General features: G+C 34.1%; 1 protein-coding gene across 1 annotated transcript in view; it reads right to left on the bottom strand.

Moving 5' to 3' along the window:
* Positions 1-26516, bottom strand: part of LOC124369401 (E3 ubiquitin-protein ligase HUWE1-like) — a 164986-nt gene that overhangs the window by 39742 nt on the left and 98728 nt on the right. Inside the window, exons 38-47 of the mRNA XM_046827405.1 lie at positions 24398-24506; positions 23983-24172; positions 19049-19288; positions 9109-9274; positions 7979-8150; positions 7370-7496; positions 6725-6880; positions 4590-5445; positions 3006-3203; positions 963-1209 (exon numbers count right to left, since the gene is read on the bottom strand). Coding sequence (XP_046683361.1) covers positions 963-1209; positions 3006-3203; positions 4590-5445; positions 6725-6880; positions 7370-7496; positions 7979-8150; positions 9109-9274; positions 19049-19288; positions 23983-24172; positions 24398-24506 — 2461 coding nt within the window. The remainder of the gene's footprint in view (positions 1-962; positions 1210-3005; positions 3204-4589; positions 5446-6724; positions 6881-7369; positions 7497-7978; positions 8151-9108; positions 9275-19048; positions 19289-23982; positions 24173-24397; positions 24507-26516) is intronic.

Raw genomic sequence — 26516 nt, 5'->3', positions numbered from 1 at the left:
TGAATCTTGTTTTCCTGTTTTCAAAAAATTATGCTCTAGATTTACTACCTGCCAGACTTAAAACAAATAACAGCATATTTTGCATGAATCAGATTAATCAACAAATTGCCACAATTTGATCACACTGTCAGTGTTAATAAATTTTTAAAACTGCTTGAAAAAATGGTTGAAAGAACAATTTTTCTACAAGTTTGACGACTATCTAGCTACTATATATAGCAAATTTTAAACAATATTTTATTAATTTAGAATTGAAGGCTAAATTCAGATCAGATAGTTAAATGTATATATTTCTATAAGTGTTGTGCGTGATGTATATACACTATTCATTGGTTTTAATTGTGTTAGTTTATACATAAATGTTATTTTTTATGTTTTAAACTATTGTCTATCAATTATTTATTTGTAAATGTACATCTTATAATCTGTTACACATTTTGTTTTTGCTATTATAAATTATTATAATAACTTTTCATTTTTTTTTTATTCTGTTTATGTAAATTTTGTTAACTCTGTCTATGTATTTATTTGCAAACGAATGAATATTTTAAATCTTTTATGTTCTTGCCATCACAAATTTTACAGCATTTATTAATTTTTATACATTATTTATAATGTTATTCTATGTTTATTTTAATTTAAACCTAAACATAGTAGTTAAAAACAGAATGCAACACACAATGAAAAGGTAAAATTGTTTTGTTAGTATTGATGAAATCTATTGCATCACTGTATGTTTAATAATATAAGAAAACTTGAATCTTAAAATCTTGAAATTTCTTTATTACGCATCTGTGTGACATTAATGGGAATATTTTGTTGGCTTTAAAGTCAATCTTGTATGTTTAGTCAATGTTGATGTTCTATGTTAAGTATTTATTGATGACTTAAGACACGGGAGAGTAATACCTAGTGTCCTGCTCATGTTGAGAATGTTAGTAACACAGAAAATAGAGACTTACAGCTTGGCGAAGAGAATGGGGGAGGTCTTGGAAGAAAGCAGCCGCGTCTACCGGATCGTTGGGGTTACAAAGCGCGGCTGCCTGTCTCTGCTGCTCGAGCCGCTGCTGCGCCAGAACCTCCTCCTGTATGGCAGGAGGCAGAGCAGCCAGGAAGTCAGCATTCACCTCCATACCACTACTGGTTCCTTGAGGGAACTGAGAGCTCTCCTCTGTGTTCTGCTGCACCCTATTTTGTAGTCTTTGCAATCTGAAAAGTCCATCGACACATTCCTATTAATAGGTTCTTACTGAATACTTAAATATCAAATAACCAAATGTTACTGTATTATGATTGGTATCTAAAGTATATAACAGGTGTGAACATTAAAAACTCTGAATCATGCATAATAGGAGCATAAATAAGAAAAGCCTTTATTGATTACATATGAGCTGACTCGTTCATATTTATTTATAAAACTATAATGTATTCATTAAAGAACACAATAAAAACTATAAGGAATTCATAAGAAAGGTGAATTGATTAATGTTTTGATTTTCTTTTCTATAAATGATTACACAGTACAATGGGATATACTAATTATTTGAAAACCACAAATTGGGAAATTGGTTGGAATGAACTGATTCTTGCTAGCGAATTTAATGATTATTTTACTAATTTAGTTAAGTGGAATAATAATTTTAAGATTGCATCTGTTATCTCTGCTTAAGACTGGTGACCCATGTTTGATTTCATCTTTACAGACCTATATAGGTAGTCAGTAATATTGAAAAGTACTTGAGTTCGTAATAAAAACCAATTGTTATCATACTTTCTTGGAGAAAACTTGTTTTTGTCTATAACTAGACAATATGGGTTTTTCCTGGCAGACTTGGCACTGGAGAGGCACTTAGGAATATCACTTCCTGCTGACAGAGGGGAGTGTAAGTATATAAATTGATATTCAAAAAGCATTTGATGGAACTGATATTAATATTTTATTAAACAAATTTAAGAAGTATGACATTGGTAGGTACGTTTAAGTGTGCCTTGAATCTTTTCTTCAGATAGGAAACAAGTAGTTAGGATAAATAATGTAATAAGTAACGCTTCTCAACTGCATTTTGGAATAGGCAGGGATTTGGATCCAATTATTTTTTAATACATATAGCCTATATGTATATAGGGTGTTCACAACAGGGTGTCTCGAATTTCTGTGGCTGATAGTGCACATCATTTGGAACATAAATAACATAAAAACATAGGTTGAGAAATGTCTTGATTAGCCGCTCGCTGCCATTTTGTGTATTTTATTCTCTAAAACTAGTTAATCTAAAAAAAAATGTTAGTCATAGGTTTGAATAGATAAAGAAAATTAAAAAATAATTGTGTTATTTTCATCAATATTAACAAAATGGCATCTGTTAAAAATGTTTTGAGTCAAACAACAAATAACCAGTGTAGATATAAAAAATTTAGTATACACCAACTATTTGAAAAATTTTATTTGAATTCCAACGGTATATGTTTCAACAAAATCCGTCAATGCATAAGCGAGCACGACCACTTGCAATTCTACGCTTGCACAAGCCGAGAGCACACCAAACATGTCAAAGTTGAGAGGTATCAGTTGCTTGTTGGTATGTTGTGTTGTTGTCAACAAAATCCGTCAATGCATAAGCGAGCACGACCACTTGCAATTCTACGCTTGCACAAGCCGAGAGCACACCAAACATGTCAAAGTTGAGAGGTATCAGTTGCTTGTTGGTATGTTGTGTTGTTGTCGTGCACAGTTTTCTGGGTCAGACGCACAGATAGGTTGCGCTATTTATTCAAACAATTAATATTTTTACAGATTTATTTAAGTAATCTTATTATGTATATAAATGGTAATCCAAAAGCGTTTTAATACAGTGTTATTTTTAAGGGTAACATTTATTTTAAAAACGTCTATTTGATTCACCACAAACTGTCGTTTAGTTTCATTGTCAAATTTATTAAACCTTTCAGGGTCCTCTGGGTGGACACCTTCCAGCCCTTCTAGAAATACTGTTTGACAAACTCACCTTAAATGCTCTGACAGCACTTCGGCTCTCATATCTTCTGGAAGAGCGGCTAAGAAAGATGGATCCACACCTTCTGGGATTTCTTCAGACAAGAAGGAACTCTGGGACGCAATAGATAAAACTGGGTTTGCTCCAGTAGAAGGCTCCATGGGTAAAGGCATTGGAGGTGGAGGCGGGGGAGAGTAATCTGGACTTCGGCTGTTAACAAAACACACAATTTAATTAATACTGTGTTAAAATACTGCCAACTAAAAATTGGTAATTTGATTTTTTTAACAATTTTAGGCATAAGAATAATTTAAATTTGAATCATTTTCCTTTGTACTGGATTGAGATGGCCACCTCTAAGTTTCCTGAACATAATGTAGCCGAGTTAAGCTCCAGTTCACCTTCCTTTTAGTGCAGCATCTGAAATCTTACGCTGTCATAGACTTGACTCCTGGAATTTAGTATCACGTTTGCCTGAAGAATTTACAAAAGTCAATGACAAAGAAGCTCAAAATGAACTCTTTACATTATTTCAACATCCAATGTCCAGACTATAAAATATAGTGTAATTATTAAACTCAAAATTCACATTGATTCAACCCTTTTTACCATAGCTGTGTTACGTGTAGAGAACTTAGTTTTTCCACTGTGACCGTGTGAATACCTCTTCACCTAGATTACACTATATTTTGTAATCTGGGTGTGTCTCTGATATTGAAACGATGTAGATTTTGAGCTTATTACCGTCAACTTTTTTTGGAACTCTTCAGACGAACATGACTCCAGATCCCAGAAGTCAAGTCTCTGAGAGCGTCAGATTTCAGATACTGCAATTTGATTTTCACTTTAAATTTTCTTCTATAAAGACATTTAAAGCGATGTGTAACTCGATAGGTGTTTATATGAAAAAATTTTAATTTGGACCCAAAATTTGGTATCTTGGAATCAGGGGCGATCTTGCAAATACTAATCGAAAAGTGCAGTTTTGTACCCTAAAGAAGTATACTAAGTTGGTTATTCTAGGTACGGTCTTTAAAAAGTTAATATGGGATATCCATATTCACCTTTTATAATGCTGACATATGTCCAAAATCCCATTAATGAACAAAAGATATAATAAAATTCCACGACTCATATATTTTTATTTATATATTGTATATTCGGTTCATTTGGGTACTATACAAAATTTAATTTTTTATTTACTTCCAAATTTATAAATTTTGGATATTTCACTCTATTTTATTCATTAAGTTCCGCCCCTTGGTACCTGAAGTAATTGGCCAACTATGGAGTTACATTGTACATTCTTATATTAGCTCTCGATTACCGCTTTAAATCAAACTGAACTTACATAAAATAAATCATGTTTCAAATTGTATTAAACCTGAAAATATAAAAGCATGTGAATAACATTTGTATTTGGTATTTCCAACAATGTCAGTCAATCAGCAGAAAAATATGAATACCTGAGATCAATCATAATTGTCATTGAAGTAGATGGAAACTACGTTTAGTTTCAAGCCAGCTTAGTTATTATCTTTCATGTATTTATTTCAAATTTAAGTTTAATTAAGAGCAAAAATAAACACTACTCACATAACATGAGGAGGACTGTCAGGAAGAGGTTCAGGCTGTACTTCTGCCTGAGACTGAGAAGACGGCTGTGTTAATGGCTGCTCAAACAACTCGTCTTCAATAGGACTGCTTTGTGCTGCCATCTGAGACTGTAGCCAGGTAGCAGCCATTTCTATCTCTAACGCCTCATTTCCCTGGCCGATCGCTACCATAGTTCCGCCGCCAGAGTTGATCAGGAATTGAGAGCCACCTGAGCCAGAGGAGGTCATGTCTACTGGCAGTGTTCCGAGGATCCTATAGTCGTTGTTAAGGGCCCTTGCCTCACTTGTAGGAACCATCGGTTCACTATCACTACTGCTGCCATTTTCGTTGCTTTCCCTGATCTCAATAATATCACTGTTTTCATTTCTGCTGTTGACAAGCAATGCGGGATTAACTCGGTAGAATCCATCTTCGGGATCACCGGGTGGCTGGTACGGAACACTTCCGGGAATCAAACCCATGGGATCCGAAAGTTCCGGGAGAGACTGAGCCACAGGAATCAGCTCGAGAGCTTCTGGGATGCTGGAAGCTTGTGTCCGCTGGGGCGATACGAAGTGCACGACAACAGCTGACGAGTTGTCATCATCGGTCGGTGGTTGAGACTGATCAGTCGGTTCTTGTGGTGGAGACGATGGTCCTCCGGGGGGTTGTATCGGCAGCAGGGGTCGAACATTAGGGGGGTACAGAGGATTACGGGGATGTAGGACAGATTCCACAATAGAACCGGCTAGACTCTCCGTCGCTTGGGCCACCTCCTGAGCAGCAGCCAGCATGGCTATGCGACGTGGAGTTCTGGCCGGTGGTCGAGGGGTCGGTTCAAACATATCCATTATACCTGTAGAGTAAAGAACAACCAGTTACTGACAGATGTATATATACACATACACAAGTATATACAAGTAGTGATGTATCGAAGCTGAAGCTAGAATCCACCAAGTTTTAGACAGAGATTCAGATTCGAGGATTGATTGGCAGGATTCGACAATTGAATCTGCAAAGATCCGCCATGCCAATGGTTATCAGCTGAAGGCAGTGCAGAAACTACCGATCATTAAAACGTGTTTTTGCCCTACACTGTTTTTTAAAACCTGTAAATATATAACCATATTAACAAATTAATGAGCTTTTGTAAATATTTTGCTTGCAGTTAATTTTCCACATTTAAGGCCTCACAGCACTGTGTGGTTGCTGCATGTTTTTGAGAAGGACAGCTATTTGTCAGTATCCACATTACCGATTGCTCCAAATTGTTTTTGTTGTTCTATGTTTATGAAAAACCGTAGATACATAAACTAACTAATAAATTACCTTACTTTTGTAAATAACATTTTGCTTGCAATTTTTATTTTCTATGTTTATATCTGTGCAATGCCATATGTCCGCTATGTCTGTCAGTTGCTCGACGATAAGCAAACATCTGATAACTAATTTTTATTTACTTCTCAATTTTTGTACTTGTATAAATATTTTCTTTATAAAATATACTATGTTTATATATTATATTACTGTTTGTGGTAAATTGAGATGTTTCACACATTTCATGTTTAAAATAAGTTTCATAAATGATAAAATTATGTGTCATGTTTATTTAAAGGTAAAGGCATACATTCTAGAAGCTCATATCACAATCTAAAAGATTAAAGTAGAAGGTGGGGATATGACTTTGTTCTAAAAATATACAGCCAATTTCCTGAACCTGTGCAAATCCCTTCAAAATAAGAGTGGTATTCGTGGATTATTTTTTTATATTATTCAGACAGTATTCAAAGGTTGAAAAATGGCAAAAACTAAATTGTTTTGATTTCATTTTAACCATGCTTACGTTAAAAAAACTATCATGATTCGAATTAAAGAATCGGGAATCAATTTTTTAAGATTTGAAATAGCATTTGAAAATTCTGGATCCGCCCATCACTATATACAAGTACTAAGTTTTAGTATTTAATAAAAATTACATGTATTCCGTAAAGCATAATATGAATACAATGATCCAAATTGGAACCATGATGTTACGGGTCCCTTTGTAATGCTTTGACCAGTTAGTTCTGTTCCGGTAAATACCACAAAATTTAAGAAATCAAGATATTTATTAAAATCAACTGTAATATTCTTACCATCATATAATTTTTTCTTCTCCGTCTCTCCACTGCTTGTACAAGCTTTCTTGTTATTGTCCTCTTCATCATCCATCTTCTTACGTTTTTCTTTACGTTCTGCAAATTCTAGATTCTTATAATGCTCAAAAGATGGCACCAGTTCAAATCCAACACCTGTAATGAAACAATTCTCTCTATTGATTTGAATTTATATTCATTTATGGTAAGTAGATGAATGAAATGATTAAAACACATTTCATTCATTTATAACACCTGAACTCATTTCCACAACATTTTATGCATTTTATGAAACCTTTGAGAAAACATAAATGCAACTAAATAAGTAATAATTCATAATTATAGTAAAATACTTATACTGATATATCACAACAAATACTCCCAAATTGAAGGAAACTGCCCCACCATTGTAATCCATTGTTATACACACAAATATACTATAAATCTTGTTGAGAATTTATCCATTGATTAAGCAATGGTTACTATCATCTTCAAATGCTGATTCTTGTACAATTCTAACAAGAAAAATTACCTCAATACCAGTTTGAAAAAATATTTTATTTTAATACCTTCCAAATCTGGATTTTACGTTTAAAACTACTTGTATAGCTACTAAATTATAATAGTAGGAAAGAAAATGTTTACGTATAGCGCAGTCGCAGATAGAGTCTCGATCAAGAAGTCGTAACTCCTCGTTCCACCAATACATAGACGTGGGGACGTTGTTGAGTGTTGCGGCAAGGCTGGGGCCCAACAGGTACCCGGACTGATCCTGTAACACTCACTCATGTTAGGAATAAAATAGCTCCTCTTAACTTCATCAAGTGTATCAAAATGAAATTGGTTAATTTCTACGAAACTAATATCAACTTGCAATTTTCTTTTAATGATTTTAACCAATTATTTATTCACAATTACAATAACTCTAGCTATACCTATAAAAATAAACTATAAAATAAAAATGTTCCTCAAACTAATTGAGCTCCATCAATCTTACTCATGTAAATTAACTCCTAAATCAGTTAAACATTATTTTTTAAACGCCTATTTTGTAATAAGATCTTCGCAATTGGGACAAAATATTTCTTATCTTATACAACAACTTAAATTACTCAGAAATGTAAACAATTTTGGAAATCACTTTAAATGCTGTCACATGTTATCAGTTGCATTGCAACAAACATTATTGTACAACTATGCAACAAATAACGTTTACCTATATCCTATGTTTATAGATTGATTTGAATGACTTACAACAAAGTTAATCTGCTCCTCCTCTGCATTTGTGAGGATGCCCAAACCATTGTCCATCACTATTAATCGGGTATTGGGGAAGGTTGAAGCTAACATCTCCCCGTACGTGTTTCCTGGGTGGCCTGGAATGTTGAGATAACTGGGCGGATCACCCGAATTCTGGCCCATCAATCTGCAAAAGTACAGGTCAATGTCAATCTTATTATTTAATATTGGTTTTTTTTGTAACTATTAAAACGCTGAACAAAAAACGTAAATCAAACAAAAAGTTAGCTCTAAACACTGAAAAATTAGTAATCTAAAAAGAAAGTCATACATATCGTAACGATTTAAAATGGTCTACTTATAACACTATTTTTCATGTCTCAGGTTCACAACAGCTGACACGAAAATTTGACAGCGATCTGTGTATGATTTGCACCGGTTTACCAATTATTCGTTCATCTTACGATAATTTTCCCAATTTTCCTGTTCAATTCCGACTTGTGTATTTGTAACCTTGTGTGCTTTTAAATCTAGGGTTTTATGCATGTTAGGTTGTAGATTGTTATAATTGGGCAGTTTTGGGTATTCCTTTGGTTTCAAATCGGTGGAACCAAGGGTCAAACGACCCTTGGTTTCAGACATTAAATGCTTAACAAATCATAATAAACAATAAATAACGTAACTGTAACCTAGAAACAGGTTACAAGTACACACAACAAATACAGGCTGCCTGTAATGATGCTAAACCGAATCACCTGAACTTTGTTATTTAAGGCCACAGAGTACTAAGATACGAAACGTAAACATTTAAATGGTACATGTTTGTTAGCAAGACTTTTGAACATTGCAATATCCAAATACTAGGCATTTTGGTTAATAAAGCTGGCTGTTAGTTTGATAAAATGTTCGTATTATACAGACATTGGCATTACTTTCTAGACAACCCTCGTATATCAATAATAATGGTTGTTGTGACAGCTCAGAAATTAGTTCTCACAAGTAGTATAAAATAGGGCATAAAACTCTCAGAATTAAATGTTTTAAACTTTCCAACACTTTCTTTTACATATTTCTACAATTAAACAGTCAAATGTAGAAGAGGTGTTGCTTTGACCACTTGTATTGATTTCTAAACTAAATAATACCTTTGAAGGAAAACAGGAGCTGCGACAGCGGCCCGGTTCATCTGCACATACTGATATCTGCGTGTACGACTCATGCGCTGTGTGCGTGTACCTGATGTGCTGGAGGGCTGGTCCACGGGCTGCCGTGCCATCAGTAGTGGATGGTGAGTCGGTATTCTGCTGTTTCCTGATAAGAAAACACATGCGTCATTTAAAAAATAAATCAAGAATCAAGATCTTTATTAGTCTTTAAACACAGTACACATATGCAATTGACTTCGTCAAAATACTTATCAGTAATAATTACAGTTATTTTGTACAACCACTCTAAAGTTTAAAATATTAATAAAATAGAAGATTTAACAAGTATAATAAATTAATAAATAATTAACAACAAGAACATTACAAATAACAATAACAAGAGAATAAAAACAATGACAGAATGAAACGTGTCTAAAAATTTATATCACTAGTATCACAGGCAAAGTATTCATTGACACAATAAAATGCTTTTTCTTTTAACCAGCCATCAATTACAGACTTAAACCTATCAGTACTTACTAACCAAGCTCCTTCTGGCAATTTATTAAAAAGTGTTATATCCATATAAAAATGTGACTTTTCTTAGTTTTTTCTAGTCTAATTGGTGGTAAGTCATGCTTATATAAGTTTCTTGTATTATAATCGTGAGTATTTCCTCTGATTTGATATTCATTTAAATTTTCTTTAACTTTCATGAGACAATAAAAAATATATGTACAAGGCAATGTCATAATGTGAAATTCTTTAAAAATAGGCAAACACGTCTCTCTGTCTGGTACTCCTTTAATTATTCTAAGAGCTTTCTTCTGTTATATAAAAGCTTTATTAGATACTCTACTGCTACCCCATAAATTGACACCGTATATCAAATGTGTGTGAAAAAAAGCATAGTAAGATATAATGAGCATTTCGTTACTAACAGAGAACTTGAGCTTACGAAGTAAAAATACAACTCTAGCTAACTTTTTACAAACATTTTGTACATGGCAATCCCAATTTAACTTACTATCTAAATAAATACCAAGCAGTTTAACAGTTTTAAAATTTTCAAACATATTACTAATTGTAAAACAAATTTTTTCAGTTTTATTTTCATTTACTACTAAAAAAGTTAGCTTGAAACCACTTAACAGCCATTTTTAACATTGCATCTTGTTCTAATAAAAGATTTTCGATAACATTATTACTATGTAAAAGTGTGGTGTCGGTAGCATAAAGGACAGATTTACATGGAACATTACAGGAAAAGTAATAGACTGCTATAGTAAAAAGAAATGGGCCAAGTACTGAGCCTTGAGGCACTCCATTTTTAATTTCATTAAAGTTAGACTTATCATCACCTTGAACAACCATCTGTTTCCTACAGCTAAGATATGATGATAAAAGATTCAGTTCAATTCCTGTAATACCATAACGTGTCAGTTTATCCAAGATCAAAGTATGTGAAATACAATCGAAAGCCTTGGACAAATTAATTAAAGTTGCAGACTGTACAGCTTTATTTTCAAAATTTTAGATTATGTCATTAACGAAAGATTCAACTGCCATTACAGTGCAACAACCAGGCATGAAACCAAACTGTTCATTACACAAAAGATAATTAAGCGAGAAATAATCATACAGTTGCACCTTAATACAATACTCAAAGATTTTACCAATGATGGGTACCAAAGATATAGGGTGGTAGCTAGATGGATCTAACTTGTCTCCCTTCTTATATATAGGAATTATTTTTACCAGCTTGAGAGCATTTGGAAAAACACCTTGTTCTAACATCTTATTATATAAATATACTAGAGGATCTATAACAAAAATTATTTTTTTAACAAAAAAATTAGAAAACCCATAAAAATCTTCACTCCTGGATGAACTAAGTTTAGATATACACAGTTTAATGTCCTGTTTTACAATTTTTCTCCATGCAAATTTTTCTCTTCAAAAACACTTATCAAGAAAATTATTTAACAGTTGTAAAGCCTCACCATTACTTTTAATAATATTCTTATTGAGCTCATCTGATACACCCACAAAATAGTCATTAAACTTTTGAGAATTTATATTAGATTGCTGACTCAGGGTCAAACTCTCTAAATTAGTTTTTATAACACTCCATGTAGCTTTACACTTATTTTTGGAATTTTTAATGAAATTCATTTGCAGTTTTTTTAGCTTAGTCTATTTTATATCTGTATCTTTTCTTAGCATAGATATAATCTTTTTTGTACGTAGCTTTATTTTCTACATTTACACAGTTCTTAAACTTATCAAACATAACCATTAAAATATCTCTCATTTGCTTTAGTTCTGGAGTAAACCAGTCACTGCCAATATAAAAGTGAAAAATTCTGTAACTACAGTAGAGTCCCGTTAATCCGACCTAATTGGGACCGAGCCCTATTCGGATTATGTGATTGTTCGGATTAGCCAGAATTACAGAAAAATACGGTTTTAAACTTGAGAGTGGGTCTATTTTGTTATAGAATTATCAACATTGTTTATTAAAATATGTTTTCTGACTGTTGCATTGTATTTCTTGACAAATAAACGTGTTTGCGAATACTAAGCACATTTACCGTATTTAGTGTGAGAGTTCTACTGTTAAGCAATGTGAGCGTATTGGATATTGTACGGGTCCACGCGCTACGGGACGACGAGAACCTGGGTGATAAAGGAGAGTTGGTGCCACAAACAGACGGTGCAGCAGCGCTTAGCCTTGCACTACGATACTTAGAGCAACAGGCTACTGCTACACCTGCCGATATCATGTTTATGACACGATGCAATGGTGAAACTACGCGTCATCCAATAGACTCTCTTCAATGCGACAGAAGACAATAACTGAATTTATGTCTTTTAACAATTAATATTGTACTCAATAATAATATCAGTACTGTACGTCCAATTTTTGTTTGATTTCACTTCTTAGTACAGTAATTTAACTCATACTTAACCTATAAGTTTCAATTTGGTACTGTATTTAACTTCATTATTTATATACTGTATCGTACACAATTTGTCTTAATAAAATACTGTATGTCTATTTAATTAAAGTTTTCTTTGTTTATGTACGAAATTATGCACCCATTTTCATTTTTTAAGTAATTAGTTCATATAACTGTTCATTATCGTTATAAATAATTCCTCCTGGGCCTGTTCGGATTAACCGACGTTCGGATTACACGTGTTCGGATTAACGGGACTCCACTGTAGTTATCGCTACCACCTGTTCAAGCTCCTCTGTGTATTACGCGTCCACATAAGATAAACATGCATGTCTAATAAGTTTTGTGCATAACGATGTTTGAAAAATATCCAATTCCAAATATCCGATTTGGAAAAATAAAGAGAACAAACAATTACCAACACAGCACTACCATGAGCCAGACTGCAGCCTAGTATTGCGTGTCAAGAGGTCTGCGGTGCATGAACTTTCCGTACGAGACCACAATGTTACTGGTACATAAGGTCAGTTTGGCATTAACATAATAATAAACATCTGTTTACTGCTGAACAGCTGACGTCCGTGCAAACAACTGGCAGACACGCTGGTGTTGACAAATAAAGACAAAGAAAATACAAACTTAAAGTAAAATATTATATTAAAATCATATGCTATTCTTTTACTGTATGTTTCTAAATAGTTTTTACACACACAAAAAAACACAAAACCCTTTTTAGCAATCAGTAATTTGGGTCCTGCTGATCATTATCCGCGAAAGAACGCAGCAGACTATCAAAATTGCTTCAAAATAAATACAGAAAATACGTATTACTATACAACCAAAATATTATTATTAAAACTAGAGTAAATTGTTTTGTACAGGAAGTACAACAAAACCACGTGTTAACATAGGTAATTTGTGTCCTCCCGATTAGCTGTATCGCGGTTATTTGTATCTGCGAATCGACTTATTTGAATTCGGGATTTAGCTTCGTCACATCACTAGTTAGTTACCTTATGATATCATGACTTTCTCAGTGTGCTTGAATCAGTTCTGTTGTTATCGGAATCCAATAACGTTTCTTGATAAATAATATTTCCTGAATATGTAAGCGATCTAGCAGAAAGGATAAGAAACATTTTCAAATAGTTTCCGTCATTCCCACTAGATTCACAGTTACGCTTTTTTTATTTCTTTTCAATTTACTATCATGTGACGGTATTCAACCAGTTCCAAGTAATCAGCTGATTCTATTTCTGTTTGTGTACAATTCAGCTGTTATACCTAATACATGTTGTAACCTCATTTTTAAGTTTCCGGTTGACCTGATAGTTTGTGACGATTTGTTGTGTTTACTGTGAGAAAATAAATGTGAGTGTTTGTGTATGTATTTACTGTGTAAAATATATGATTGTAGTTTGTGCAAGTGTTCGTGTAGTTATTGCGTGTGTATAATGGCGCACGAAAGACTTGAAAAGATTTGTATGAACAAAGGAAGTGACTCCGACAGTGATGAAAATAGTTGGATGGATAATAACTGAGACTATCACACCCAGATACCCAACACAGACACAATACCAGAAGCCTCATACACAGATCTCGTGCCTGTTACACCTAGTCCTCCACTAAATACATCCTTCCCATATCTGTGCCCTCAATTTCTATTCCAACTACCAGTATCACCTTCCCAGTGCCTAGCCCTCCTTGTTCTGACCCTGATGAGCTGATCATTATGACCCCTTCTACTATTGTTCCTAGGCACAACATTGTTTTGTTCCACCTCGTGGGTCTGCTCTTCCACTGCCTACAGACTAGCGTATAGCGTATGATATTCAGCTTCATCCTCCTGCAAATGTTAGGCCAACTGAGCCTCATGTAAATAATTGAATGTATAGGCCTCAAAATTTATCTGAGTGGTGAACAGAAATTTTCCAAATAAAAGATTTGTATTTGACAACAACAAATCAGGTATAAATCCTGAAATTTTGAAATTAGATAATAACTTTACTGAAAATTACAGTTTTAAGGCCCTCTTTGATAACCATCAAGTGGAACACATTGTTCACGAAAATAACCGTTACTTTCAACAAGTAAGATTTGTAACTACTGTTCGTCCACACTCTAAAATCAATAAATGGGTTGATACCTCTGAAACTGGGAGTAAACATTTTTGGCATTTGTTTTAGTCATGGGACATTTACTAAGAAGATGACACCGATTTGGAGTCAAATGTTTTGTTTGATATGATTGTCAAACTGGGTACATCTTAAGACTTTATAGTTTATACTGGAAACGCCAATTAAAAAAGGTTGGTAACCTTGGAATGTCAGAGGCCGTTGTTGCAACCCTTATGGAACCTTACTTAGACTTAGGACATATATTGTACGTAGATAACTGGTTCATGAGTCCTTTGAGGCTTCAATATCTTCATGATAATGAAAATGGTGCCGTGGGAATGGTAAAACCTGATAGAAAAATTATGGATGTTTCCTAAGATGGCAACAAAAGGAAAAATGTTTTAAAAACACTATCTCTGACAGCAGAGAAATGAGCAGATAAGAGAGATTTGTTGACGCTCTCCAGTGTCCATGATTCTAGAATGGTAGAAACTGGCAAAAGACACCCTAAAACTAAGGAACCAATTATGAAGGTCCAGAGTCACTGACTACAATAAGAATATAAGCCTTGTTGACAAGGCACACATGCAGATCCCATTCAATGACAGTGCCCGTAAGTCTAGCAAATGGTATAAGAAAATGAGAATTTACTCCAGAGGCCAGTAACTACAGATAGTCACAGATCCAAGGATATAGCTCACGTTACACTCTTTCTTGACATTTTCCCACTACCATCCCTGCTACAGATAAGAGGATAAGTCGAGGAGAGTGTGCAGATGGACCGGCGTCAGCGAACAGCGGCACCAGAAGACGACAAGGATGTGCCACAAATGCGTTCTGATTAGTGTACACGACTGTTGCTACACCTTCTATACCATCAAAGATTCTGAGGGTAACTGGTATACTGATACTAACATGTACCTAACGTGTACCTTAGTATGTTCATAAGAAAATACTGAACATGTTTTAAAATTTATATTCATATTTTGTACATATAACTTTGGTGCATAGTTAAAATAATTTCTGTATAAATACACAAAAAAAACTTTAAAACTTTTACGAATTGAGTGCTTTTTATAACACTTATCCTACAGTAAACCTAACATATGAATAAAACAAAATTTAAAACTGAAAAAACCTCAATCTTTAGGGCATTAATACAGAGAAATAAACTTAGTAGTCAATGGGTTAATAACTAAGTACCGGCTCATCATGTGCGAGAATCAATCGAGCTCTGGATTAAAAACCGAGCAGATTATCAGTGACAAACAGTAAGTCTACTGAGCGAGTACTGACGCTCATAGTGTTATGCTACAAAGTGTGAATACATGATTCGTGCCGTAGGGCATATGAGACAGTCATCGGACACAGTTAAGTATGCCTAAATAGCGCAAAAGGCATCATGTACCAGCATCCTCTGTGTGCTGGGATATACTCTGCACACAGACAGCTTAATGTAAGTAAGTTAGTTAGGTTACGAGTGCAGGTCCGAATTTCTAAATTTATCGGCAATTAGATCAATGGTAGCAGTGATGAACAAGTCCTTTCGGAGTGCACTCGTTTCCACCTCCCGACTACCTTATGAGCTTAGCTTAGCTCTGACTCTGTAAACGTTACACCGAAGTAACCTTTGGAATCGTACCCAGCCTCAGGTGACCAAAATTCAATTGGCAATATTTCAAAGGCTTCAAAAGTTAATCAGGCCCTGTCGCAAGCCTCAAAGTATACCATAGAAATTTACATACAAAATTATAAAAGTAAATAAAAAATGATTCAATATTAACCCTTTCCGCTCGGATGGGCAGCAGTGCTGACCCAAATATGGCTTCTCGTAGGCTCGTATTATTTTAGCGCGTACTGTCCACTCAGATCGGATGGGCAACGGTGCTGTCCACTATGGTGCCTGCGTGCACACAGCAGCCATGTCATTGTTGCGTCCCCACCAGCTCGGATTTATTTTCAGCGCGTCATTGATACTGTGCCTTTTAAAAAGTTAAATGGATTTAAAGGTCCAAAGGTAAATAATAATGTAGTCGAAAAGTATTACAATGCACGTGTTATATTTCTATAAACTAACATGAGTTAGAATGAGTATTAATAATGTGGCAGTAAATAATTAAAACATGATAAAAAATAAAATTGAACTGTTTATTATTGTTCCGAATACAAATTTAACTGCAGGCTAGTTGTCATCTTGTTGTTGAAATATCTGAGATGAATGGTACTTTTCAAAACAAACACCGATGTGAAGACCAGGCTCATTTTCACAAGTTTTGCAATAAAACTTCACTCTTTTCCTGGTGCCGCCTTGTGCTCTGCTGCTACACACGACGTAATCCTTCACTCTTCTACATTCAAGAGGATATGGTAGATGAAGTTTCCCATTTAGTCGGGAAATGTCTTGCAATTGGGATGGTCTTCCTTTTTTATTTGTGTTCCTTACATCGCCAACAAGCTCTAATACCAGTAATTTTCTAAACTGACATTGATACATTTTACCATGGGCTTCAGACATGTTGTACAGTATATAGGCGTTCACTAGTGCAGCTTCTTGGAGCCAGAAATACACTTTCCTTTACCATTTAAGGGACTTTCTTGTGAACCCATAAGAAGCTATAAAGTGGTCCGCCAAGTCCACTCCACCCATGTACTTATTATAATGACATACTGCTGTAGGTTTTTTCACTTCTTCAACTACGCCTTGTTTCTTTGTCCTATGTACTATTTGTGTACCATTGCCGTAAAGAGTACTCAACATCGTTACCTATTTTTGTCTTTCCAGTGAACAAGTGAGAAACAATCATCTTTTCTGTAAAATTTCATGTCGCCTTTCTTTAATTTAAGCACAGATCTAGTACCGTTAGATTTTGACTTCCTTTTTCGAATCTGCAATGGCAATCCTATCCTATTTCTAAGGATAGTCCCTGTTAAGTGAACTTTAATATCACTTAATTCCTGGGCTAGATCCATATTTGTATAATACCTATCGGTAAATGTATGGAGCCCTTCAACAGATCCATAAGACTCCTTAAGTTTATTCACTAAATGGAGAACTATTCGGCTTGTTGCACCTAAGTCCGGTCTTTCCAACCGGTCTGTTTTAACGAAGTATGGCTCTAAACAGCAAATGTAGCCAATCTGAGAATCTGAAAGTACAAATACCTTAATACCCCATTTGATAGGTTTTGCTTTGTTGTATAGCTTAAACAGAATGCGGCCCTTGAACCCAACGGTACTTTCATTGACACTTGCTGTACTTTTAGGTATGTAGACATTTCTAAACTGTTTATCTAGGTAAAGTACGACATTTCTTACTTTACCCGATCTGGATAAAGTTCCTCCTATGGAACCAACAGGAGGAGGAGCAGCATGCAGGTTCAAAAAAATCTGAAAAATCTCTCCTTCGAAAAAATGTCCTTAAAAAAGGGCTGATAATCTACCCAATCCTTTGAAAAGTAATCTTCAACTTCGGGCTTGTGGTTCATTGCCATGTTCATTAAGCAACCAATAAAAGCCTTAAACTCAGTAACGGTTACCTCTTTCCAAGTCTTCCACATAGATTTTTTCCTTAAAGGAGTTACTTTCATTATCTTTTCTTGGGCGTAACGATTAGTTTCTTTTACAATCTCAGTTAATAACTCATATGTAAAGAAAAGTTGGAAGAATTGCAAAGGGGTTGTTGGTTTTACACCTGTTGGAGGTTTAAAACCCATTATTGAGTGTCCAATTGAATTTTACAAACATTTCCTCACCTTCATTCCATTCTCTCCAACCATTACAATCATTTTCAGCTTCCTCATCTAGTCCATATTGATTTTCAGTACTATTATCTTCATTGTTCATTTTGTCTGCCACATCTTCGTCTACATCACTTGAGTGTACTGAACTATCACTATCTTCACCATTTAGAATGTCCCTAACATTGCCTGGACTACAGTCAATAAACCTATATTCATTCATTGTTATCACTTTAAAAACACAAAATACAAGTATTAATACTGATATATTTACAGTTATATTTACACTGATATCTACAATACTTCATTTACACTATTTAATAAAATTGCACAATAATAAGAATGATAAACAATCTGTTCTAATAATGCGTATAGGTTAACTCACTAGTGACAATGTGGTTAAAAGCACGCTAAAACGAAAGCCTAGAATGCAATATTGACCAGATGATCAATTTCCAAGCTTTGTAATGGAACAGCTGATTGATCTTAATGCGTTGTATTATAAAAAAATACGTCAGAATAAAAAAAAAGTTTATAACTTGTGATCAACGCTGCTGTCCATCCGAGCGCTAGTAGGATTATTCAACGGACAGCACAGCTGACCATCCGATCTCTGAGGACGGCAACTCTTAAAAATAAATGTGCGCGCTAGAGGAAATGGGGGTGGCCAACACTGCTGCCCATCCGATCTCTGTGGACATTCTAACATTACCGCTCCGAGCGGAAAGGGTTAAAGTTTCAAATATCATGAAGTGGAGTTGAAACACCAGCACGATCAGACAAGCTGCAGGTTATGGTACAAGAAATTTCAAACTGTTATTTGGCATGTCCATTACAATATTAGGCAAGCAATCATTGTCAAAAAAAGTAAACAAAAAAATTAGGACAATACAAATTATGAGATCTTGACAAGGCCAGTAATGATACAGTTTGAGCAATTTCCTTTATAATTTTGCCGTTACGTTTTTTGTTACAATTAAGTTACCCCTATAACCAACAACTGAAAAAGAAACATACAAATATTTGAATCGAGTGTGTTAAACCGTTGTTACAATAGTACGTATTAATAACTTCCTAGAGGAAGAAGTTTGCAGCAGTGAATGAATGGTGCCATCAATGATACCTGATGAGTCTGGGTTGGCATTTCCAGCCTCTTCAAAGAGACTGAAAGGCAAGAAGGACTCTCGTGACCAGGGCTGGCCGAGTGGGGCACTCGGATCGGGCTCTGAGTATTCAATCATTAAGAAGTCATCAGAGTCTCTGTCAAGACCAGGAATGCGAAACAAGCCTTCATCGGGTTCAAATAACTCCAGGCCATCTTCATCATAGCCCCCGTTACTTTCCTCACCCTCATTATCTTCTCCTGGAATGGAAAAATTGATCCTTCACAAATGTACATGTGACATCTCAACAACATTTTATAAAATTATTATTTCTCAAGCTTCACTACAGGTGTATATTACAGTGTATGTTCAGACCTTCAATTGGAACAGAAATGTTATTTGTAAAGTATTACCACTCTAATCATGACTGTAAGAGAGCTATTTAACTCTCTTGCTGAAATGTGCAAAACACAATATTTTACAAATCAGGAAAAACATTTATACTAACCGCTGATATTCTTGAAACTGTGATGGGCAATCTTATAGAGGGTCCAAACATATTACCTGAAACCACTTGAAGACTTTAACACTACTGAGAAGTTTCTTAATAGATAGATACCAATATCAATTGTTGGTACAGGTATCAATTGTTTTTCATTGGTGATTAATAATTTTTTTCATTTCAGATTCTATATTTTCTTACAAATCAGAGGAATTAACCGGTTTTCTATCTAAATCCACATAAATATCTCTAGTTACAACTCCTGTTTGACCTGAGGAAGGGTTTATTACAGCCGTAAAGCACATCACCAGTGCATTGTGGTGAGTATTACGAGCGGAACATGTCCTCGGGTCTCTCCCAAGCCACAGCTTGCAAGATGACCCTACCTCAGTCCCAGCTCGCACACGGCAACAGAGCAAGCTCATTTCAGCTTTGACCAACACCAGGTAAGGCTTAAGAACACCAGGTAAGGCTTAAGCACTCCCAGCGTCCCATGTACTGGAACAAGACTGAGAAGAGAAAAGGAAAGAAAACCTGAGAAAAGACTACTGGAAAGTTCTAGTGTCAAAAATAGAAGAGGGTAGCCAAGGTCGGCCAGAACTATAAAAAAAGGGTTCTCATTTAGAAAGGAAATAAAACAAAGATCCCGTGGAAGAAGCATGTCACAAGTTAGTGGAAGTAACAACATACTCAGCTCAGGTAACCCCGTGATCATCATCCACGTACTCATACAAATTATGAGACCCTGTGGGTGGTATGTTGATGACACCATAGTCCTGATTAACAGGAATATGAGACTACTTGGACTAGTACTCAAATATTTTAATAGCATTACAACTAAGCTCATGTTTGCTCTTGAAAAGGAAAAATCCAACAAACTGAAGCTTTTTGATCTTACACGACATAAATACAGCTCGATTGAATACAATATTTTTTGAAAACTCACCAATTTAGATAGAAAATTTTTGCATATAGTTCTAAAATGCATAGATTGTTAAATGTCCTGATCAGCCCTGATAGGTAAAACAAAGCTATCATCAAACACATAGCTACAACCAACTGTTTCAAAAGCAACATGACTGACAAATTGTAATTTACATATAAAAGTAATAAATGTTACCTATCCTGAACGACACTGATGATGAAAAAAAAGAAACATTTCATTAGTTTAGAATACAGCCACAGAATCAAAATTTTTTTTTAAAAAAAAGCTAAAGAGGACTGTTGGAATTGTTTTAGCCTTCATTACTAATAATCAATCTCACAACTTACTGCCTTGGACAAAGGTTAAACCCGACAGCTATAAGGAAGAAACAAGGTTTTACAATATATACAACATTCTTACTGTCAGAGTTGTTATAGGCCTACCAAATACACATATCAAAGAATTAAAACTTCAATATATACAAGAAATGTACAATTCAATACAAAGTACATACACAACACTTAGGTTTCAAAGTAATAATTTTAAAATATACATATTTGCACTATATACATATTTTTTACCGTATACACTTCTTTCGTACACTTAGGTTAGTTACAATTTGTTTTCTTTTTCTCAGAGTACTGTATGAATCTTAGTTATACCTCTGCTTATGGTTTCTAATCAGAATGTATCTATAGCTATCAGTTGGGTAGTTGGCTAATTTTTTTTTTTTTTTTTTTTTTTTGCAGAGACAAATCACAGTTCAAATAGTTTAATTTCTCTAAAATTTGTAATTCATTATCATTAATCCATTGTGGAATTCAGAAAAACATGAACTTTTAATACATTTGTATAATAATTCTTCATATGGCTACTAAAAAGGCCAATATTTTTCCTCGGTTATAACCAGAAATCTTTAAATTCCACTCTCAATTACATCATCTCTATGTCTAATAACTAATAATAAAAGCTAAGTACTAAACTAAGTATTTATAGTAAAACTCTATTCCGACAAAACAGAATAAATGTAAGTTATAACAACAGTAACACAAGACAAAATTTATTTTACAAAAAAGTACTATAAGTGAGTGTATGCTGAGTGTACACGTAGATGTATAAATGACTGAATAATAAATAAATAACAATATGAAGATCAATAACAACAATAATACAACAACAACTAATAATAAAGATCTAAATACAATAACAGATAATAATCTAGATTTATAAATAATTGAATGATAAATAAACAGCAAACAACAAAGATAAATATTAATAACAAATAAAAAACATCTAAATTAACAATATAACAGGGCAATAATATTTTAAAACAAAGATGGAATAACAGAATTTAATAAACATAATAAAATTTATATAACAACTTTTTAGATCAAAATTATAATCATGTACATCAAAGATCATATTATTATAATCATTTGGCGAATATACTGTTTCACTTTTATCTTAAACTTTGGTTTATTTTAAAACTACTTGTCCTGCCTTGTCAAATGAAATTATCCATTAACTCTTGCGTAAGCAAACTTTTTCCTAGCCATTTTCCTGTGCAAGTTTTATACTGTTTCACTTTTATCTTAACCCTTCAAGGCGGGAGTATTGAAATGTAAGCCGGACCCTGCTGCGGGACTATTTTTCCAGATCGCGCCATATTTTCGCAAGCTTTTACAAAAACCTTTTTTTCTCGGGCTGTAGACACTTTATCAACACAATTGTTTTACCAAATTGTTAAGAAATAAGTATACTACAATATAAAAGTATATATAATAAAATTTAAAAGCTGATTATATTTACAGGCCTATATTTATATTTATAGGCCTACCTCTTCTTGTGCGAAGTCAATTTCATCTTCCTCGAATTCATCTGATAATAATGCTTCACTATCTCCAGCGATCTATTTCACTTGACCGTGCCATTTTAGAATTACAAAAAGAAAAATTAAATGCAATAACACTCCCGTAAATAACCTCACTCTAACCAAACAAAGATATATATACCCAACACATTACTGCACATTTCACAATAACCTACATTATAAATGTAAGTTATACACACTCCTACGTGATTCTAAAGTTACAACACTGATTGGGATAACTATAAAATGTAGCTTGCCATTATATTATTCAACAAAATAATATTAAAAACACAAGACAACAATCACAGAACGCATTGCATAGCAACAAGTTGCACCAGCGCGAACGAACTGAGTACGCACAATGTCAAGGTCAGATGCTCACTTTTGTAAACAATACAGCTGTCTCTGTCGCACTCATTTTCGACTGCAAACAGCTGCAAAAGATCGACCAACTCATAGACAACGTATTCCATATAGCCCGAGTTCGATATAGTTCACCAAAATAACGACAGGTTTCACCACATGACGGAATGTCGTCATGACGTTAAATACACGTCAAACCGCAGCTGACTACACTTTTGGGATGACGTTTTTTACAAGTCAAATCAGCTTGAAGGGTTAAACTTTGGTTTATTTCAAAACTACTTGTCCTGCCTTGTCAAATGAAATTATCCAATAACTCCTGCGTAAGCCAACTTTTTCCTAGCCATTTTCCTGTGCAAGTTTTATACTGTTTCACTTTTATCCTAAACATTGGTTTATTTTAAAACTACTTGACCTGCCTTGTCAAATGAAATTATCCAATAACTCCTGCGTAAGCCAACTTTTTCCTAGCCATTTTCCTGTGCAAGTTTTATACTGTTTCACTTTTACCTTAAATTTTGGTTTATTTTAAAACTACTTGTCCTGCCTTGTCAAATTAAATTATCCAATAACTCCTGTGTAAGCCAACTTTTTCCTAGCCATTTTCATGTGCAAGTTTTATACTGTTTCACTTTTATCTTAAACTTTGGTTTATTTTAAAACTACTTGTCCTGCCTTGTCAAATGAAATTATCCAATAACTCCTGTGTAAGCCAACTTTTTCCTAGCCATTTTCATGTGCAAGTTTTATACTGTTTCACTTTTATCCTTAAACTTTTGGTTTATTTTAAAACTACTTGTCCTGCCTTGTCAAATTAAATTATCCAATAACTCCTGTGTAAGCCAACTTTTTCCTAGCCATTTTCATGTGCAAGTTTTATACTGTTTCACTTTTATCTTAAACTTTGGTTTATTTTAAAACTACTTGTCCTGCCTTGTCAAATGAAATTATCAATAACTCCTGCATAAGCAAATTGTTTCCTTGTCCAAGTTTTCAGCTTTAATATGAGTACTTTATAATCAGTGTATTTAGTTTTTCGTTAAATAATGATACATTTGTTAGCAATGTCAGCCTTATGTAATGACATTTTATTTGTTTTGTTATTTCTCTATATATTGTTTCCTTGTTGCTAATTATGTAAATCATCGGTAATAAATTAATAAATTTTAAACCTAAAACTTGTACACATTCACTGTTCAGTTGTAGGGGGTGTAGTCAAAAATGTTCCTAACATTTGATTGATGATTTCATGGATTGGATGATTTCATATTTTTATAAAAACAGACATCGTTACCTTCCTGGTCGTCGTCATCATCATCGTCGTCATCGTCATCATCATCTTCTTCCTCCTCCTCGTCGTCATCGTCGTCATCATCTTCCTCCTCTACCTGATCTTCAATATCTGTGGCCGCATCATCATCCAAGTGCACCACCCTGTCAGTGGGAGTAGAGTCCGAATCATCACTACTACTATCCTGACTTGTCTGAAATAATCATTCAATTTACTAGGATTTTTATTGAACGCCAATACAAACGCCAGTACCTACTATACTGCATTATTCTACAAATATACTATCATACATTAATAATTACTTAGATATTGATATTCAAAACCACTGCAGTGCCAATAAAAAGGACTTCTTTCTATCACTTTTAATGTTCTCACAACTTAATAACTGTGTCACTAAAGAATATTATGTTTATCTTACTTCCTCATTATTGGAGAAGGTGTTGAGATCCGTGCTCGAAGAGAATATTGAGCTGAACCTAGTGAGTTCATTGATCACTCGGGACTGCCCTCTTCTTGAGCGCCTTCGTCTAGAAACATTCAACAGTTACACTCACTAAATTTGCTCAAAATGAATGCTACGCTCACTGTCACACAGTTGTTTTTGATGTTTCTTCTGTTATCTTTGACTCTATTCATTGTCGACTGAACTTGCGAAGAATGATTTGAAGTGATTACAAGTTTTCTTATGACAAAATGATACTGTAAATAGGTCAGTCAACATCTGTTGAAAGTTTTGAAACTGAGATGTGGTTCATTGGTGTGTTCAATTAAATCTTTAAATTAAACATAGTTACAAATTTAAGATCAGTGAATATCTCTACTACAACATGGCCTTAGATAAATCAGTATTTCTGAGGTATTTCATCATTAGGCTTTACTACATCCCCACTCATAAATATTACTGTGAAGCTCGAATACTGTGGAAACATCCATTTGGGACCCCTTACGTAAAATGATTTTCTTAAAATGTCTGTCTACATATGTATGCATGTAATACAGTGACAAAACAGTAACTTTTGATCAAAAAGTATGTTTTAGTGAAAAAATAAACAATATAATTTAATATGTTAATTTTTAAACGACCTGACTACATTCCCAATTTGAAAATCAAATAAACTATTACTATTATACATAACTTAACCTGTTAATTTAATATATTTGAAAAAGGATAGCAATAAACTTTCCTTACAACTCTTAATCAGACCAGTATAGTATACAATGAAAATTTTACTTCTTTTTATATTAAACACTAAGTTCAATTATTTTTAGTGCTATTATATATATATAGTTTAAAATATGAGTAAAAATTCATGACAAATATAATTCTCACCTGAGTGTGTCCAGATGTTAGAAAACTAGTTCCTTTCAACTCCTAACGTTGAATACAATAACGGAAGTTGTCCTAACATATTTCTAACGTTACTATTACAGAACTTAGTAATAGCTAACCAAAGCACCATCTCACCTGAGTGTGTCCAGATGTTAGAAAACTAGTTCCTTCAACTCCTAATGTTGAAAACAATAACGGAAGTTGTCCTAACATATTTCTAACGTCACTATTACAGAACTTAGCACTAGCTAACCAAAGCACCATCTCACCTGAGTGTGTCCAGATGTTAGAAAACTAGTTCCTTTAACTCCTAAAGTTGAAAACAATAACGGAAGTTGTCCTAACATATTTCTAACGTCACTATTACAGAACTTGGCACTAGCCAACCAAAGCACCAACAAGCCTCGAATGAGTTATAGGTGAACATTTTCAGTGTTTATTTATGGAAAATTTGGATTGTGGTTGCCAAAAATTACCAGAACCACTTGAACTGGTTCATATTTCATTACACCGGGGAAAAACAAAATTATTTACAAAACCACTTCCATTCAGAAAGAAACAGGAAACTATTTATCAATAGCAGAATTGTGTTTTTTATGTTAAATTGCAAGGGTCTACTTTCTGATTTTCCGTACGACCACAATAACTACTGACTTATCGTGCAAAAAGGGAACCGTATTATGTTATTTTTATAACCTGAATGGACTATTTACATGTTATAAACTTTGTTATGATTAGGAATTTAAGTATTTATATTTATCTACCTATACCAAGAATAAAAAATGTGGTGTATGTGTAGTTAATAGTCGACCCTACTGTTACTAGCCAGATAAGAATAATGATCACACAAAAATAGAAGTGTTTTTGAGTTAGGATTTAAGTGTGTAGATGGTTAGGTTTCTTAAAGTTGCTTATTATCTTCTTTAAAATTGGAATGAATTAAAATTAAAGATACCGTTTCCATTCATGACTCATCCATCATCACCAATATTAACTAACCATCGCAATAAACTGACGATAGTACGCGATAATATTTATGCCGATTGCAATCATTGATTGTTCTTCAGTTTAATACAGAAAGGTTTAATCCGCTGCTGCGTTGCTGTTGTGGGCACGGTGTTGGTCACATCATCCACTTGACTAATTTTATTTCTTACAAAGTATTAACTCAGTTTATGGTAAAAATAATGTAAATTACATGTCATGA

The sequence above is a fragment of the Homalodisca vitripennis genome, chromosome X, assembly GCF_021130785.1.
Source record: "Homalodisca vitripennis isolate AUS2020 chromosome X, UT_GWSS_2.1, whole genome shotgun sequence".
NCBI classification, from domain to species: domain Eukaryota; kingdom Metazoa; phylum Arthropoda; class Insecta; order Hemiptera; family Cicadellidae; genus Homalodisca; species Homalodisca vitripennis.
Note: the sequence above shows the minus strand (reverse complement) of the source record. Positions and strands in the feature narration are given on the sequence as shown.